The sequence below is a fragment of the Crotalus tigris genome, unplaced genomic scaffold (genome assembly GCF_016545835.1).
Source record: "Crotalus tigris isolate CLP2741 ecotype Arizona unplaced genomic scaffold, ASM1654583v1 scf7180000023639.2272817, whole genome shotgun sequence".
Taxonomy (NCBI): domain Eukaryota; kingdom Metazoa; phylum Chordata; class Lepidosauria; order Squamata; family Viperidae; genus Crotalus; species Crotalus tigris.
In genome coordinates, this window is record NW_024100096.1 from 1,318,987 (window position 1) to 1,338,994 (window position 20,008).

The 20,008-nt window shown below is 41.0% G+C and overlaps 1 protein-coding gene across 1 annotated transcript in view; it reads right to left on the reverse strand.

Annotated features, from left to right (window-relative positions):
- Positions 1-20,008, reverse strand: part of SEL1L2 (SEL1L2 adaptor subunit of ERAD E3 ligase) — a 58,378-nt gene that overhangs the window by 15,846 nt on the left and 22,524 nt on the right. Inside the window, exons 4-5 of the mRNA XM_039320464.1 lie at positions 5,875-5,959; positions 2,200-2,359 (exon numbers count right to left, since the gene is read on the reverse strand). Coding sequence (XP_039176398.1) covers positions 2,200-2,359; positions 5,875-5,959 — 245 coding nt within the window. The remainder of the gene's footprint in view (positions 1-2,199; positions 2,360-5,874; positions 5,960-20,008) is intronic.

Below are 20,008 nucleotides of genomic sequence, written 5' to 3' on the forward strand. Positions count from 1 at the left end.
GTTGAAATTGATTGATTGATTGAATCTTTTTTTTTCTTTTGCACAGGGAGCCAGAGGCCTAAAGTGAAAAGGTTTTATAAAATACAGCTGAAGGCCTAGGACTGGAACGACGGTGCACGTGCCCAAAGAGAGGGCTCTGTGTGCCACCTGTGGTACACGTGCCATAGGTTTGCCAACACAGTTCTAGTGGAAGCTAAACAGAAATCTCTGGGATTATTTATTGAATGAAATTGTATAGCTGCCCATCTCAACTATGTAATTCTAGATAGCGCGCAATAAAAAAAACAAACAAACACAATATCTAAAACATTACAATGTAACCAAGGTTCCAAAAAAGCTCTCTCATAATGATTATCCCATACATGTAGAGCTCAGTCAACAGCCTGGCCAAAATGTCTGATTGAAAAGCTGGACCAAGGCTTTCCAGAAAGCTAACAGGATTGCTGCCATCTAGATCTCAGGGGAATATTGTTCAATAGGACAAGCACATAATAGAGGAATCCATGCTTCCACAGTCCCACCAAATGATATGGTTTCATAGAAGAAATCCTGACATCACTTGGATAGGGCAGCCATGTTGCTTTCCATCCTATCTTTTCAACCACCATGCCAAAACCAACCACACTCCCCTTTCCAAACTCTATTGTTTCCTACAACCAACCTATGGATGGAAGGCAGCATTCTGGTAAATCAGTCACACCATCTCCAACCCTATTAGAAAGCACATTCCCAGAGGATCTTAAATCCAGTCTTTAACATGGCAAAGATTTCGGCTTTCTTGAAGGATCAATTGCAGGAGAAGTATTTTGCGGTATGGAAAAAATGGATAGATTTTATACAATATAAGTTGGATATTAAAAAATATTATTTAGTTTTTCAATAACGTATATTTAAAATTTAAAACATCTTATAGATTTTATTCCTTTTTTTAATTTTTATCTTTTATTTTTATTATACTTTCTATTATCTTTTTCTTTTTTCCTTTTCTTTATTCTTTTTTCTTTCAAGTATTATTCTTTTGCTATTTATGTTTTTATATATATATATATTATTGTTAATTATCTTATAGTTTGTTTAATTAATGTATTTAGTATTTAGATTTATTCATGGTTTATATATTTTTTTTAAGATTTTTTGAAGAAATTTCAATTAAGCCTATGTTCAGCTCTGGGAAGGTCGGGGGAGGGAATGGGAGGGTTGGGGAGGTTTGGGGATGGGTTGTTTTGTTTTTGTAAAATTTCAAAAATTTAATAAAAAAAAATAAAAAATCCAGTCTTTAACCTTATTAAAGTTCACCCTTGTTAACTTGACCATAACTCCACTACAATTTTCCTTTGCTGTTGTTACTGCCAACCCTTGCAGCAATGGCTATCACATTCTACTCCTCTCTCACTGCCATTGTTACTGATGTCATTCCAGCACTAGCTGGAAGTTCTTATTGGCAGTGGGCTCTGCATTCCTCCACTCTCAATCCTACTCCGCAATTGCTACTAATCCACCTGGGTGCTATTCCTTGCCAACACTCCAATGACATCTCCAGCAATGGTGGCAATGGTAGCCACCATGCCTGGCCATTGCTGCTGCCACTCCAAACCCAGACAACCATCCTTTAGCAATGGTTATTACTGTAGCAGAGTTGTTGTCACTACCCCCATTGCTCCAGATTGAAAGCTCCACTTCTCTCATCATGCAACTGTCTGCAGGTCAAATAATTTTCTCTACTGCTTTTGTAATCTTACCAAAATAATAGTCTTCCAGGTCAATTCCACTTTCCAGCTTTCTCCAACCCCATATCCATTACCATGCAACCCTCCATCCCTCTCAAATCTATGCAACCTGAGTTATATTCCTTCTCCAGTCCTCTATCCTCACACATAAATTGAACACCACCTTCTCTGATATGATTTTGAAAAAAATGTAAAGCTGGCCTTTTAACATTCTTATAAATGTACATTCCAGCTATATTCAGGCTTAAGTCTTACTCTAACTTTTTGATCAGTCAATAAATTTGTGGGTATATTTTATGCATATATGCAAAAATCCTTGTAAAATTAGTCAGCTGAATTCATTATTTACTTACCCCCTAGTTGAGGTCTCATTGTTCCATGTACATAGACTTATTTCCTTTCAATTATTAATTATTCATTTTAAACTGACTAGTAATTATTTAAAGCTGCAGTTAATTAAAGAAACACATACAGTCTGGCTTCTATGGGACCCTTCTTCAGCTAAAAGCTTATATAGTGTTACAGCTGCTTTTACGTTTTGAGGACCATGATATCCAAAGAGCATAGCAGCTGCCAGTTGTTCCATAACTTTTTGGCTTTCTTTTTCTTCTGCTTCAAGACGACGGTGGTTTCTGTTTCAAAAAAAAAAAAAGACACATTTCAGACTTAGTCATGTTGGTCTCTCCCATCTATGTAAATATGAAAAAGTAGCTGTAATGAGAAGTTCCCACCTCTTGGTGCATACTAACTGGGTCAATTAAAAATTTACCATCTCATTTAGAATTTGATGATGGTCAACTTTGTGCACGATGAGCCATTTTGACCACTGGGAAAAGTGCAAAAAACAGATGTAGGGAAGTGTCTTCATCTCAATAGTCCCTGGGTCTGTTTCTGCCTAGCTTATCATTAGTTAGATAAATCTGTATTTAAGGGACAAAGGAAATTTGCACTGTCTGCCTGTCTCTCCTAATTCCATCTCTTTAAGATGTAGATTGGATAGAAGCAAGTTTATGAACTTTTTGTTCAAAAACTTTCTGTCTTCATATAATTTTTAAAAAAATTATATTTACTTTAATTATAATCATTGATAGCTGGTCTAATCCACATATGACATTTAAAACATCTACATTGGGACCATTTTCTTTTTTTAATGGGATGTTCTGCTACTTAATTACTCAGTATTTAATGCTGTTGGAGAAGGAATAGTTGTGAAGTTGCTGGAAGATTATTAGGTTGAGAGAGATAAAAAAGTTTAATGACAAGTATGGATAAGATAAGAGCCTGGAAAGACTCAGATTTATAGCTCCTACTTTTGTGTTCAGAGTCTGATTATTATGGAGAAAATACTTAGGTTAAACTGCTAATTTAAAATATGGAGAAATGTGAGAATATGGAGAAGTGCCATATAAAAAAAGATAAGAGGAAAAAATCAAATCCAACAGCCCAAAGAGAGAGAGAGGGGGGGGAGGGAGGGAAGGAGGGAGGGAGGGATTTAATGACTAGAATGGATAAGATAAAAGCCTGGAAAGACTTAGTTTTATAGCTCCTAATTGTGGGTTCAGAGGCTGATTATTATGGAAAAAATAGTTAGGTTAAACTTTCAGAAAACATCTGCTAATTTAGAATATAGAGAAATGTCATAGAAGAAAAGTAAGAGGAAAAAAAGTCACACAGGCCTAAGCCAAAACCAGGATAGAATAGAATAGAGTGCTTCTTCTTGAAGGTAGAATATGTACTGAATATGTACTGAAGAGCCGGCAATAGTAACTAAAACAAGATTCAAAGCAATAGTGAATCCCCACTGAAGATACTGAGGAATTGTGGAGAGGCATATAATATATAGGAGGATAAGAAGCATAAAGGAAAAAAGTGAAATGTAAAGGAAATTAATTAATCTCTAACCTCCCTGCCTCAGCATATTGGTATCTACCACTGCAGCAAGAGTAGAAAGCATATTTGGGTGACTGGAAGAAGACTTAGATCCATGTTGGAGTTGCTCTGAGAAGCAATAACTGAAACCAGGCAGAAAATATTAATTAAAGGAAAGGTGACATTTCATGTCAGAGACAAAGTTTAATTCTGCACTCAACACAAGTAGGCCTGGCAATATACAGATGAAAAATTAAAGAGCTGGTATGTATGTAGTATGGTATGTATGTAGTTTGAGGAGGCAACTGTTAATGTACTATACTTAGTTACAGTTATGACACGGAAATATCCTGATTTCAGATAGCAATCTGATCTCATTAGTGTTTTTTTAATCACATTATACTATCATATTGTTTGAGGAAGAAAAAAACCTAAATTGATGGAAAAAAAGAAAAAGAGTTTTCAAAAATAAACTATATTTAATCTGAGACTGAACTTCTATATAATCTCCACAAACAATATGTACAGAAATGATTACAAAAAGTAGGGGATTTATTATTTTATTTTTTTGGCTTTTGACCTTTTGGTCTCAGAGGAATTAGGAGATAGTGAGGTTCCCATACAGGGAGTTAAAGAACAACCTCAGCCTAGAAATGTCTTTGTGGATTTGAAATGTAAAATTCCTGAATCTGAGAAGTGGAAAGAAACATCAAGAAAAGACATAAAGCTCATTGTAAGTCTACAAGTAAGTATCGATTCCTCCATAAGTGGTGGAGCAATCAGCTGACCCAGCAGAAAACATACTACCATGGCACTGTCCTCCATTGAGGCTGAGTACAACTAGTGAAAAATTCAGAAAGCTTTGTCAACTTTGACAAGGACTTAGGAGTTACCAAACCCAAGAATTTACAGAAATATTTGAAGACAATAAAAGTGCTTTCAATTGTCACAGAAAGCAAAGATTGAGGAATAAAGCAGATGGACATGAGGTAGCACTATGTACAGGATGTACAATAGGGAGGACTTATTAGTATGCAGTAATGATGGCGAATCAAACCACCGACCCAAGATCTGGAGTTCCAGATGCTTCGAGAGAAGATGGGAGTTGTGACTTGGTGCCCAAGATGACAAGAAGGGATATTAGAGAATGTATTATTTATGAGCTTTTTGACCACTCGGGCAAATGGCAAAAAACAAATAAGGGAAAACTAATGGAGCTTTCTGTTTCCTTTCCCCCAATTTTTATCTCTCTTCAAGATGTAATTTAGAATCAGTGAGGCTTTCTTATTCTATATATTTCTTAATTAACTTACCATTTACTTCAAATTAACAAATGTCAATTAGCATTCATTAATAGCCGGGTTAAGCCTTTACTCTGCATCCAAAGTGATCTTATTATGAATACTTCACTTTTAATTAACATGTTCTGGTATTTAATACGCAGTATCTGTTTTGGTTCAGGACACATCTTCTAACCAAAGCTCCTGCTGAATTCAGCTATCCAACACTTGATTGTGTGCATATATCTATATGGTACAGATGTATATGATTTTAATGTGTTTGCTAGCAGACTATTTAGAAATGTAAATTTGTCCCATGGCCTTCCTATGATTTCTCCATATCATTGATATCCCCCAAAAAGGAATAAATAGGTGGTATATATATTGTCTAGATTCTCCCTTGCCACTATATAATAATTATCCACCCATTGCAAATTCCCTTCTCCCTCATATTCACCAAAGTGTGAACCTGAGGCACTTCTAGAAATCCTGCAAATAGTGTATGTTTGGAAATTAACATTCCATCTCACATTTTAAACACAAATTTAATTTGATTTTACTGGATCTTTGGACCAGAAGGCAAAACAAGGATTTGGTCAGATTTGATCCATACATTTTGGCAGGTGTAGGTCTTCTTCTACCTACTAATTCAGTTGACCAAAGTATCAGATTTATTCGTATCGTTGTTATATACAGGCATTCTTGAGAAATTTATCTAGGTGATTTTCAAAAGCTGACCTTTCATCTTTTGCCACTGATTTGTGTCGTTCCCCTGAACTAAAATAATGTATTATTTAAAATAATTTTATAGCTTGTTAAATAACTTTTAATAATGTATTATCATTGAATCATTTTAATAACATTTTCCTTGTGGAAATATGCAGTGAAGAATGCACATTTTAGAATTAATAAGTAATTCTTTTAATGATCAATGGTGTGCCATATTTCCTACTGATATATGTTTGCTCTGCCATCAAAACAAATGAATTGATACTTACTCTTCTTTGTCTTTGTCATTTTTCAAATGTCTCAGTATTTTCTGTCTACTCTGAGAAATACTCTTTTTTTTAATCTCCTCTTTTACTAGAAATTTGACAAGAAAAAAATAAAATAAAATCAGATTTGGAACAAATGCAGTTTTGATCATCATAGCAATCTCTCTTGCGTTTGCATGTGCATGAGTGTCTGTCTGTAAGTATTTAATGACCCTATTCCAGCAAAGGCTAGAATCAAATTGAAATACAGATTTCAAGTAAAATTTGCACTTTAACTGAGATATATTTCAAATGTGGTACATTCAGCATAATGCAGTTTGTGCTTACAAAAGATAGCTTGCACTGCAGAATCCCATGAAATATTTATAAAGATCTTTTCCTGAAAACCCCAGTCTTTTAATCTACCTACCTGTTGCGTCCTTCGCGAAATGGCAATGACACGAGAAGCAGTTGTAGTTCTCAGGAACTTCTTTATTTCTGTTCAGCATACTGGTTACAAGACGCCGACAATGCCCAAAACTCCCGGCCTCTTATATAGGCCATTCCCGGGTCAATCTGCAACTTTTGGCGTGCCAGCACTCGCGCATGCGCACAAGTACTGGCGACAGCCTGTCTAGTCCCGGGCAGCTTGCACCTGCCCAGGACCGCTTGCAATGCCCCAAGCCTGCTTCCACAGGCTCAGGACATAACACCCCTTCCCCCCCGGCTAAGACTTTGATCATGCAATAATAACATACAACCTCGTGCGAGCATAGTGCCCATACTACTTAATGCCAGGTATTTTCCCTGCTTCTATCAGTCTCAATGTTCTCTCTCCTGTGTGTACAGGAATGTTCTTTGTTAACTCTGTTTTGCCAGTAGAGTTACAAAATCTTCTAAATACTTAGGAGATCTTCTGGCTCTCTGTGACCTCCTTACTTCTGGGTACCTGCCAAGTGCCCCTTGACTGAGGGGTGATGCATACCTGTCCCCCCTGTTATACCCTGGTGATTCCCAAGGACTGTGTTCCAATGCCTGGCTGCTTGCTTGCCTACCGGGCTCGTCAGGCCAGGGCTTCTTTCTCTGTTTGATCTGGTTGTCCTGCCTAGCTGCAGGCTCTCTGGCCCCTTTAAGTGACTGTCACTGTTGGGCGATTCTGTAGAACCTCCCAGGTCCATCCAAGACCTGTCAGGAGGTTGTCTGTCCCCTTGTTCCCGTTCTGTCCCCAGGCTTGTGGGGGTTTCAGTGCTGTCCCAAAACTCAGTTGTCTCAAGTGAAGTCAGAGGTGTTGTAGTTGGGATTTGGTTCATCGACCACCTCCCTGTGTGCTTGCCCCCTTCTAGGGACAGGGTTAGTGTCGGGCCAACTAGAGGGAATGTGTGCCAGCTCTCTTGCAGGGTGTGGTTTGTTTGGACGCTCCCGGATATCCTCCCTGACTGGAGTACTGAGTGATGTGGGTGAGTAGTGATTATGCCCCCGGGGGTGACTCCCTGGCTGGAGTAGGCACTGATGCCTGAGTTCTAGTTGGGCTCCGTGAATTCCTGTTTGGAGCACTTGCGGAATTTTGGGATGAGCTGTTTGTAGCTTCCTCATTAATGATGGGCAGCAGCCCGTACTCTTCCCTTTGCCCAGAAGGGTCCCCCTCCCTCCCTGGAAAAGACTCAGGAGTTTCAGTGGGAAGGTCCCGTCGAGGGCGGAGCTGGTCGATGTGTCGACACAGGACAAGACTGTTGTCCAGGAACACCTCGTAGGACAGAGGACCTGTGACACTGGATACAGTAGCGGGGACCCATGAATGGCCAGGCCCGTAGTTACGAGTCCAAACCGGGGCACCCACAAGCAGTTGTCTAGGTGCCCTGGGGTGTGTGAGTGTGGAAGGAAGTCTATCCGGATGCAACCGGTCAAGCTTGGTAGTCAGTTTGCGCCCCCAACGAAGTTCAGCAGGGCTCCTCCCGGTAGAAGTGGATGGTGTAGTGCGATAAGAAAGGAGGAAGTTAGCCAACCTGTGATGCCAGTCTCCATAGGTAATTTTCTTCAAGGCGTCCTTGGTGATGCGAACCATGCGTTCAGCCATACCGTTGGTGGACGGGTGGAAAGGTGCAGAGGTAGCATGACGAATCATGTTAGCCTGTAAGAAAGCTTGGAATTCGGAAGAAGTGAATTGAGGGCCGTTGTCAGACACGAGGACGTCTGGAAGCCCGTGTGCAGCAAAAATCCCCCTCAGTACTTGAATAGTCTTTGCAGTGGTGGTGGAAGAGACAGGTACAATCTCAAGCCATTTTGAATGGCTATCAACTAGGACCAAGAAGAATTGACCCTGAAAGGGCCTAGCGTAGTCAATGTGCACCCTAGACCATGGAGACTGTGTTTCCTCCCATCTATGTACAGGAGCTTGGGGCATTTCAGGGCGCGAGCGTTGACAAAGGTGGCATGCATGTACCTTAGCTTCAATGTCTCTATCTAACCCAGGCCACCACAAATGGCTGCGCGCAAGCGCCTTCATGCATACAATGCCAGGATGACCCTCGTGGAGGGAACCTAAGACCCTAGTCCTCATTGAGGTAGGAATGACAACTCTGCTTCCCCAAAGCAGACAACCCTGGAAGGTGGACAATTCGTTCCTTTTAGACCAGAAACTCTGAAACTCAGTGCCTGGACAGCTCTCTGGCCATCCAGATAAAACCCAAGAAAGGACACGTGAAAGTGTGAGATCTGTGGCTGATTCAGCGGCCACATCCCTGGCATCTAAAGGAGACTCAGGCAAGGCCTGAATTGAAAGGAGATTGATAGTTGGTGCAGGGTCAGCTTCTATTACCGGCAGGGGTAATCTACTGAGGCCATCAGCATGGCCCATTTCCTTCCCAGGTTTGTGAAGTAAGGAGAAATCATAGGCAGACAGAAAGATAGACCATCTCAGCATTCTGGGGGAGATGATCTGGGGAGTTTGTTTATGTGTGGTAAACAGTCCCAACAAAGGCTTATGGTCAGTGAAGACCGTGAAGTGCCTGCCATATAAAAAATCATGGAATTTTTTGATTCCAGCAACAATAGCCAAAGCCTCCCTGTCTATTTGAGCATAATTTCGCTCAGCAGAAGACAAGGTTCTGGAGTAATATGCAACAGGAACCTGAGTTCCGTCTGATCTGAGGTGGCTTAGTACTGCTCCCACCCCATAAGGAGAAGCATCACAAGCGATGCACACAGGAAGGGATTCATTGAAATGTGCAAGTACTCTGTTAGACGTGAGTAAGGCCTTGACCTCATTGAAACTTGCTTCGTGTTTTTGTGACCACTGCCAGACTGCCTGTTTGTCCAAGAGCCTGTGAAGAGGCTCAGCTACACTAGCCTTGTGTGGGAGAAAGGAGTTATAGAAATTCAGAAGGTCCAGAAAAGCCTGTAGTTCGGCCTTAGACTTTGGCCTAGGGGCATGCATAATGGCTTTCAGTTTGGATTCAGCAGGGTGAATCCCAGTAGCATCAATTTTGAATCCCAGAAAATCTGTAGAAGGCACCCCAATTTTATATTTGTCCTTCTTAAGTTTGAGGCCCGTTTCCCTGAACCTCAGCAGAACAGCCCTTAATCTCTCAGCTAAGTTGTGTGTAGAGTCTCCTGCAATTACGACATCATCAAAATAGGGGCAAACCCCTGGTATACCCCGTAGTGTATTTTCCATTACGCTTTGGAAAATTCCAGGAGCGACATTTGCTCCAAATTGTAACCTCTTTACCTTGAATGCCCCCCTATGGGTCACAATGGTCTGAGCTACAGCAGCAGCATCATCAACAGGCAGCTGTTGATACGCCTGAGCTAGGCCAAGCTTTGCAAAAACGCGCCCCCCCTTGAGGGAGGCCAGAATATGACTGACCACAGGGACAGGATAGGCATGTTGCTGCAATGCCTTATTTAGAGTGCATTTGTAATCTGCACAGATGTGAATGTCCCCATTTGCCTTGAGAGGCGTGACAATGGGGGTCTCCCAAGGACTGGAGTCGACAGGTTCTAGAACTCCTTGCTGAATCAATTTGTCCAATTCAGTGTCAATTTTACCCTTTAAAGCAAAAGGGACCCTTCTTGCTTTGATTCTAATAGGGGTGACATTGGGGTCTAACTTCAGTGACACAGGGGGTCCTTTGTATGTGCCCAGCTGAGGGCTGAAAACATCTGCAAATTCTTTGCAGACTTCTTGTAGGTCGAGTGTTTCCAAGCTATTGAGCCCTGTGACGTGTATCCCCAAGGCCTCAAACCAATCGAGTCCTATGAGACTCGTTCGTTCACCCCCTACTACTATTACATCTAGTTGACCTTCAAAATCCTTATACTGTACGTTAAGGGTGGCCTCCCCCTTAACACACACTCTGGAGTTTTGAAAGTCTGTTAACACAATGTCGGAAGGCCTCAGCTTGGCCTGAAATCTGCTGCCAGAACAAATCTTCCTAAACGTGTGCATGGAAATGATTGAAAGTGCAGACCCCGTATCCAGTTCCATAGCCAATGGAACCCCTTGTAGCTTCACCTTAAGTGACAGCTTTTTCTTAATGGGCTTGTGTGTGCCTGTCCTATAAATGCTTCTGCGCGAAGTGCAGAACCCCACCCTGTTTTGGCTGGGAACCCTGGTACCTTTCAGGCGCAATTCTTCCTGAGGTTGTACCTTCGGACGGCCCAGACACACAGCTGCAATGTGTCCCTGCTTTCCGCATGCCCTACAGATAGCAGAGCGGAATCTACAGTCGGTCCTCTTGTGGCGACCTCCACAACCGAGGCACTTGGGAAGAGCTGAAGAGCTTCCTTTCTGTTTTCCTTCTTTCGTGGGGTAGAGACGGTCTACTTCATCATCAGGATCCTCCTCTGGGTTCCTTTGGACTCCTTCCTGGTGCACGGACGCAGCCTCTGGAGTGCTTTTGATCGGCCGCATGTTCTTGATGGCGCCGCCTGCTGCCTCTTCTGCAGTAACCTCTCTCAAGGCATCTTGGAATGATAAGTCTTCTTTGGCAAAAAGTCTCTGCTGTAATTCTCTATGCCTTAGTCCGCATACAAATCTGTCTCTCAGCCGTTCTTCTAGATCCTTGAACTCGCAGTGTTTAGCGGCCTTCCTCAGCGCGGCAATGTATTCTTTGGCTGATTCTCCGGGTCGCTGATCCCTCTGTTCAAAGGTGTGTCGCCACGCGATGACGGACAACTTGGGCTGGAAGTGCTCCTTTAGTAGCTTTTTGAGATCTGCGTAGCTGACAGATTCTAGAGATGCAGGTGCTGCTATGTTCTCAGCGATTTTGAATGCGTCTTGACCGCAAACGCACAGCAGGGTGGCAGCTTTTAAACTATCTTCTCTTACTTGATTTACTTTGAGATAGTTTTCCACCCTGGCTACATAGGACTCCCATCTTTCCGGATGCGAGACGTCGAATTCTGAAAGTCTTCCAATTTTTGCCATTTTTGTAGAAAAGGAAGGGTCTATCAGCCAGCCTACCCCCGACTGCTCACTGGATTGGCGGGTAGCTGCCGAGTCAACGCCGTTCCTACCGCTCAGGACTCTCTCGGGTAAGCTTACACCTGTCTTCAGTCGATGTAAGGCAATCCCATCCTCGTCGCCAGTGTTGCGTCCTTCGCGAAATGGCAATGACACGAGAAGCAGTTGTAGTTCTCAGGAACTTCTTTATTTCTGTTCAGCATACTGGTTACAAGATGCCGACAACGCCCAAAACTCCCAGCCTCTTATATAGGCCATTCCCGGGTCAATCTGCAACTTTTGGTGCGCCAGCACTCGCGCATGCGCGCAAGTACTGGCAACAGCCTGTCTGGTCCCGGGCAGCTTGCACCTGCCCGGGACTGCTTGCAATGCCCCAAGCCTGCTTCCACAGGCTCAGGACATAACACTACCCATTAGAGATTAGCAATCTAACCTAATAACAGGAAGCAATTCTATTGTCCAGCTTCTATAATTTCTGTCATTGCTCTGTCATTTTTGACAACTACTCACACACAGTGTGGCCATGCCCTCTCTTTTGGATACATGTTCCCTTCTACAAATGCTGTCTCTCTCAGAACCATAGGCCTCAGTTATTTCCCCTCGGTGATCTAAATTTAGCTTACTATTTCTTCTTATTCTTCTGGGACTTATTTTCCCCTCCACATCTGCTAAGCTTTCACCCTTTAACAGCCAAAAAAGATGTGGCACAGGAGAACTATCATCAAATTTCTCAACTTTACTTCATTCTCTTTTGTTAGATACATAAAGCAGCTGCAGTGACAAAAACTTCAATTTTCTTAAGAGAAGTAATCTAGGGGATGGAATATGTGTATATCACCCATTTACTATCCTGGCCTAATCTCTGACTGAGTCAAAGCTGAAGAAACATCTGGGATGAGAAGTAAAACATCTTCAAAGAAAAACAACAAAGTCCAGTTGCCTCTTGAAAAAAGTTTGGGACAACCATAGCCTGAATGACTGAGAATCTCTATAGACACTGAGAACCAAGTGTTTCTCAAGTTAAAATTTGGGCATTATTATTATAATAGGCCTGTCTGGTCTCAGGCTCTTTATGTCATACATAATCAGAGGAGTAAGATTCACACATTTTTTCATTAATCAAGTTTAATTTTAAGAAAAAAAGAGAGTGAGGTTACAAAATCTTGGAAAATGAATAGGCAAAACTCCAGTCCCCCTTTACACTAAACAACAATGGCTTTGCTTCCTGAACACTTTTGGATGTACGGTATCTTAACAGATTTTTGGCTGCTAATCATGACAGTAACCTTTAATTTAACCTATCATTTACCATTTTATAGAACTTGTCTGTTTTTACACAATGGCAATGTACACAATGGCAATGTAGTATCTGTTGACTAAGCTGCACATATGAAAGAAACATCCGAAAACATGGAATTGTTTGTGAAGCACATCCTGCACACCAAGTATAGCTGGAATGTTTGTGGAGATTTAAAAGTAATGTCTCTGCTGCTTGGAATACAGCTTGGATATAAAGGTACTCCTTGACTTACAGCAGTACATTTAGCAACCATTCAAAGTTACAATGGCACTGAAAAAAGTGATTTATGACTGTTTTTCACATTTATGATCGTTGCAGCATCCCCATGGTCATGTGATCCAAATTCAGCTGCTTGGCAGCTGACTCATATTTATGACGGTTGCACTGTCCTGGGGTCATATGAGCACCTTTTGCGATCTTCTAACAATCAAAGTCTATAGGGAAGCCAGTTTCTGGTAACAACTATGTTACTAAGCTAACAACTGCAGTGATTCACTTAACAACTGTGGTAAAAAAAAGATCATAAAATAAGGCAACACTCACTTAACAAATGTCTCACTTAGCAACAGAAATTTTGGGTTCAAATGTGGTCGTAATTTTATCTGTACCAAGTACTGATGTTATTTGTGCAAATGGGACACCTGTGCAAGAGAGTTACCTTAAATTAAAAATAAATGGTCACTCCAAAAGAATTTGGTTCCAGGGGAAAATAAATGTCGCACACAAACCATTTGTTGATTGAACAAAAATAGTTTTGCCTCTATTTCAACATAAAATTCGGCTTGAAATTTTTTGTGAAAGCAATGAACAATGAAGGTGAAGGTGTTATAACTGATGCCAAGATTAAGAAAGGCATTTTATTGGTCCACCGATCAGATGCATCAATGATAAGTGGAATCACCTGGAAAGCAATCAAGGATGTCATTTTCTTGGCAATTACAGAGCACCAAACTACATCCAGCTGGTTGACAAATTTCTTACAGCATATGATACCATGAAACACAACATGTCACTGAGGATTTCTTTTTTGCATTCACACTTGGACTTCTTTCCTGAAAATCCAGGTGTAGTTAGTGACAAACATGGTGAAACACTGCTACAATAGAAAAATGGTATCAGCCCAACTGTAATCCATCAATGCTGGCTGATTATTGTTGGATACTATAGTGAGATGCATCAGACACTGACTACAAATGAAAATCAGCAGCAGGACTTTTGTCCTTGTTGAACTCATGTGGTATATCGGACACATTAGGCAATTAAATACATTAAAAAGTCATTAAAATTAATTTCATATTTTTCAAGATTCCTTCATGATACAGTCATAATGAAATTATATTTGTGATCAGTTTGAAGTGGTCTATCATTATCACCAAAATTTTCTCAGGAAGCAAAACTTTGGGGAAATTTTATTGTCCAGTTTTATCAATTAATTAAGAGGGGTTCTCTGTAAATTGTTTGAACTTATTTGTTAGATTGTCTCTAACCCTTGGTCCATGGACCAGCACTGGGCCACAGCATGTCAGAAACTGGGCCATGCAAACAAGTGAAGCCCCATCTGCGGGATGCAGGCAGCACATGAAACCACAACCTCTTCTGGTCCATGGAAAAATCTCTCTCCAAGGAACCGGTCCCTGGTGCCCAAAAGGTTGGGGGCCACTGGTTTAACTGAAAGGCTAATGCTTCTTTTACCAAATAACACTGAAACATTGATCTATTTCTTCTCAGCCACCTGGGTAACCTTGGTAACCAGTTTTCCTCATTCTTAGGAAGAAGAAGACAATGACAAACCACTTTAGAAAATTCTTGAGATGATAAGAGCATAAGCTTCTCCAGGAAGTTGCCTGGAGTCTATACTGATTCAAGGGGACACAAACACCCAATAGCAGCTAGAAAGGAGACTAGAACCACACAAAACCATTTTGTAAGCAATGATCACATGTAACTAAGGCCAAGTAAAAAACTTCTGAAACTTCTTTCGTCTGAAAATACTGAATCAGTGATGGTTTAGGATCCATTCAAACTTTATTTAAAACCATAAGGATTGTCCTGCTATTGTTGCAAGACTATATACATGTGCAGAGTTGTTGTTTTGTAAGTTGAAAGTTGTGAGGTTGAATAATTCTATTGTTTTCAACTATTCTAACAATTCTACCATTTCGCTGGTTAATTCCACAATCTCTGCATTTCAGTTGTAAATCCTAATATGTTATAATCTTTCCAGTTCCTTCTGAGCTATTTTACTGATATTCGGTATTGCCACATCTATAAATAATATGTGATTTTCTTCAGTTATTGTGATGTCTGGCATGTCGTATTCCAGATGTTAGTTTGTCTGAATTCAGAAGTTCCTCAACAGTTTTATATGTTCATTCTGGAACACACTTTCAATGTTATGGTCCTACCTATGCATCAAATTCATACTGATTATACACATTCCAATGCACAATTCTTGCCACAATCGGAGCAGTCTTGCTACCGCTACTTATTAGGTGATTAGTCTTTTCTTTCTTTTTGCATAATCCATATTGCTGTTTTCATGGTTTTTTTTTTAATGGCATTGATTGCCAGTGCTTATATCCTGGGGCTGCAAATAGCAATCTTTCCTTCTCTTTCCTAATGGATCAATCACAAGCCTTGCCATATTTTGCTACTATTCACACTGCCTTCAATTTCTTTCAGGTTTTGACTATGCAGAAGTTTGATTTTTCCAGTTTTTTATTCATTATTCTAATTATTCAGTTTTGGATGTTGCCTTTCATTCTATCACATTCAAAACTTTTTCCCCCTGCAGACATTTATTAGCATTTTGCTAGCTTTTATGTAGTCATTTAAGTCTCCGCTGTCTGCTTTTCTTACAAAAAACCACAACAACCAATATTTTGGGGGGGGATAAATACAAAAATCTATGTCCTTTTGAAGGTGAAATAGAAGATACGTTTTTCTAAGTTTTCAGATTGTGTGATCTAAAGCAACTAGCTCAGCCTGTGTCCAATCAACATCTCAACATCCATTCATTTAATGACCATTCAGAGTTATGATGATGATGAACAAAGGGATTTGTGACTGATCCTCGAAGTGCTATCTGTTGCAATGTGTAATAGTTCCCCTGGATGTCAGCTTGGGAGATGAGAAAGAGCCAGATCTGGGGAGATCAGAGAGGAGGAGTTAGATCCTAGGCCTATGGCATACCGAGCCAAGCAGAGAGAAGTGCAATGGAGGTCAGTGAGGCTACTCATGAGGAGGCAGCCTTGCCCCTCCTAATGAGGCACACCCATCGGTGCCTATTTAGCTTGGCATTTGGGGCCTGACAGTTGTTGGAGACAACTGTTCAAAATTCCATCATTCATGTGCTCTGGACTTCCTTGAATTCATTGATGTCTTTGGACCTTGACTCTTGGACGTTGTCTTTCTTATGCTTGGACTTTCACTGATTTCTCTGTGCCTTGACTCTGTGACTCCTTGCTGGTTTCCTCATGCTTGGGACTACTTCTTGTCATTGTTAGACTTTGACTAACAACAAACTTTGTTGAGAGCAGCTTCCGGGCAATCTGCACTTCCAGGCGGAACCTGGAGAATGACAAAGGGGCTTGCTGGTGTGGAATAAACATGCTAAATTCTGTGTGCGCACACACGTGTGGAATGGGACAAGACACAGTGGCCCCAAGGTGATTTGAACAAAATTCAGGCCCACCCGGGCCACCCAAATTGTGGGTGTCTATTTAATTGCTGCTGCCAGCTGCTCCTGAAAGAAAGAAGCCCAGTATACTAAACAAGGCTTCAGTTACATCAGTGTGAAAAAAAAAATGTCAGGCTAGAAGGCTGTAAGACAGTCCACGGTGGCCCTGGGAAGAACATGAGTGAGGACCTGGCTGGCACACAAGGGGAGGAGGGGAATGGAAGCTCTAGTTAGCGTGTGAATGACCATGGCCAGCACACAACAGAAGCCTCAGCTGCACTGTAATGAAAGGTAGTGTATTAGTGCTTGGTGAAGTGGGCGTGGCCGGGTGCCAGGCTGGGCAATGAAAGCAAATGGTAATAGCAGGTAGGAAGCCAAAAGGGCAGAGATGTGGGGGAGATAGGCATTTGGGGGGATTTTAAGAGAAGGCAGTCCCTTACTTTACCTTACCTTACCTTCCTGAGGCTGGAAGCTGAGAGGAATCAATCTGGGAATGGCTTGGATCAGGATGGGTCCTAATCTAAGGATTGCTGGGATTCACTAAACAGCAGCAATCAGGACTGTTGGGATTGTGGTTGCTAAGCGACGAGGTCATATGATATTTTGTTTTAGAACCTGATCGCTTAGTGACACAAATTCTGGTCCTAATTTCTATTGTTAACCATTTGCATGTCTTATAATCTGTCCATCGACTTTTCTCTATTTATAAACATTTTGTCAAGGTACACACATGCATCTACTCATTCTAATCATTCATTATTTATAAATAACCTATCATTCCATCTTCCCTGTGAAAAACAACTGTGTTGATCTTTGATATATTTATTTTCAAATCCATACTCCTCATTACATTCTACACTGTTTTCACAAGTCATTTTGTTGTCAGCCAACACTATGGCATTGTCTACATGCAAAAGCACATGGATTTTCATCCATCAAACACCTTTAACATCACTACAAGCATTTTTTACACATTTACCCATAAATATATTAAATATGCAGACATTACTCATTCTATTCTTATTCATTGCTTAAAGCTGAACACTTTGATAAGTATTCTTTTTTATTGTTACATCATCAGACGGTCAACATAGAAATCAGATTGACTATGTGCTCTGCAGCCAAAGATGGAGAAGCTCTATACAGTCAGTAAAAACAAGACCAGGAGCTGACTGTGGCTCAGATCATGAGCTTCTCGTTGCAAAATTTAGGCTTAAATTGAAAAAAGTAGGGAAAAGCACTAGGCCACTCAGGTATGAACTAAATCATATTCCTGATGAATATACAGTAGAGGTGACAAATAGATTTAAGGAACTGGATCTGATAGATAGAGTGCCTGAAGAACTATGGATGGAAGTTCGCAACATTGTACAAGAGGTAGCAACTAAAACCATCCCAAAGAAAAAGAAATGCAAGAAAGCGAAATGGCTGCCTGAGGAAGCTTTGCAAATACCTGAGGAAAGAAGGGAAGCGAAAGGCAAAGGAGAAAGAGAAAGATACACCCAGTTGAATGCAGAATTCCAGAGAGAAGCTAGAAGAGATAAGAATGCCTTCTTAAATGAACAGTGCAAAGAAATAGAAGAAAACAACAGAATAGGGAGGACCAGAGATCTCTTCAAGAAAATTGGAGATATGAAGGGAACATTTCATGCAAAGATGGGCATGATAAAGGACCAAAATGGCAGAGACCTAACAGAGGCAGAAGAGATTAAGAAGAGATGGCAAAACTACACAGAAGAACTATACAAGAATGAGCTTAACATCCCAGATAACCACAATGAGATGGTCACTGACCTCGAACCAGACATCCTAGAATGTGAAGTGAAATGGGCCTTAGAAAATCTGAGCAACAACAAAGCTAATGGAGGTGACAGTATTCCAGCTGAGCTATTCAAAATCTTAAAAGACGATGCAGTAAAAGTGCTACACTCAATTTGCCAGCAAATTTGGAAAACTCAACAGTGGCCACAGGATTGGAAAAGGTCAGTTTACATTCCAATTCCAAAGAAAGGCAATGCCAAAGAATGTTCAAACTATCGCACCATTGCACTCATTTCACATGCTAGTAAAGTTATGCTTAAAATCCTACAAGCTAGACTCCAGCAGTATGTGGATCGAGAACTACCAGAAGTACAGGCAGGATTTCGAAGAGGCAGAGGAACTAGAGATCAAATTGCCAACATACGCTGGATCATGGAGAAAACTAGGGAATTCCAGAAAAACATCTACTTCTGTTTCATTGACTATGCAAAAGGCGTTGATTGTGTGGATCACAACAAATTGTGGCAAGTTCTTAAAGAGATGGGAGTACCAGGCCATCTCATTTGTCTCTTGAGAAACCTATATGCGGGTCAAGAAGCAACAGTGAGAACCGAACATGGAACCACTGATTGGTTCAAAATTGGAAAAGGAGTCCGGCAAGGCTATATACTGTCGCCCTGCCTATTTAACTTATATGCAGAGCACATCATGAGAAAGGCAGGGCTAGATGAATCAAAAGTTGGAATTAAGATTGCCGGGAGAAATATCAACAATCTAAGATATGCAGATGATACCACTCTAATGGCAGAAAGTGAAGAGGAACTAAAGAGCCTCTTGATGCGGGTGAAGAAGGAGAGTGCAAAAGTTGGCTTGAAACTCAACATTAAGAAAACCAAAATCATGGCATCCGGCCCTCTCAATTCCTGGCAAATAGATGGGGAAGAAATGGAGGTAGTGACAGATTTTATTTTTCTGGGCTCGAAGATCACCTCAGATGGGGACTGCGGCCAAGAAATTAAAAGACGCTTGCTCCTGGGAAGGAAAGCTATGGCAAATCTAAACAGCATTCTAAAAAGCAGAGACATCGCCCTGCCAACAAAAGTGCGTATAGTCCAGGCCATGATTTTCCCAGTTGCAATGTATGGCTGTGAAAGTTGGACCATAAGAAAGGCTGAGCGCAAAAGAATTGAGGCCTTTGAACTATGGTGCTGGAGAAGACTCCTGCGAGTCCCTTGGATTGCAAGGCGTTCAAACCGGTCAGTCCTAGAAGAGATCAACCCCGACTGCTCTTTAGAAGGCCAGATCCTGAAGTTGAAACTCAAATACTTTGGCCACTAATGAGAAGGAAGGACTCACTGGAGAAGGGCCTAATGCTGGGAAAGATTGAGGGCAATAGAAGAAGGGGACGACAGAGAATGAGATGGCTGGATGGAGTCACTGAAGCAGTAGGTGTGAATTTAAATGGACTCCAGAAGATGGTAGAGGACAGGAAGACCTGGAGGAATGTTGTCCATGGGGTCGCGATGGGTCGGACACGACTTCGCAATTAACAACAACAATGCTTTATAATCATCTTACACTAATCACTTTCAGCAAGCAATCTTAATCTCCATATTCATTCAAGATATCTTATTATTCAAGTCTATTTGTTTTATTATATATTTGCTCTAAATAAACAAACATAATACATTTTCATACTTTTCATACATTTCTCAGTCACCTCCTGTAGTAAGAATCTGGTCTGCTTGTTCATTCTTTCCTTACATTTTTTCAGACAAAAAAAATGCCTAACATCTTTCTGGGTATAGATAACAGCTAATCTCTGTTATTTTTGCTTTCATTTACTATACACAAAACAATAACTGCATTTCTTCCAATGTTCAGGCACAGTCATCATACACAATAAAGAAATGTCATTGCCGTTCCTAAGCAAATTTATATTTTATCATGTCTG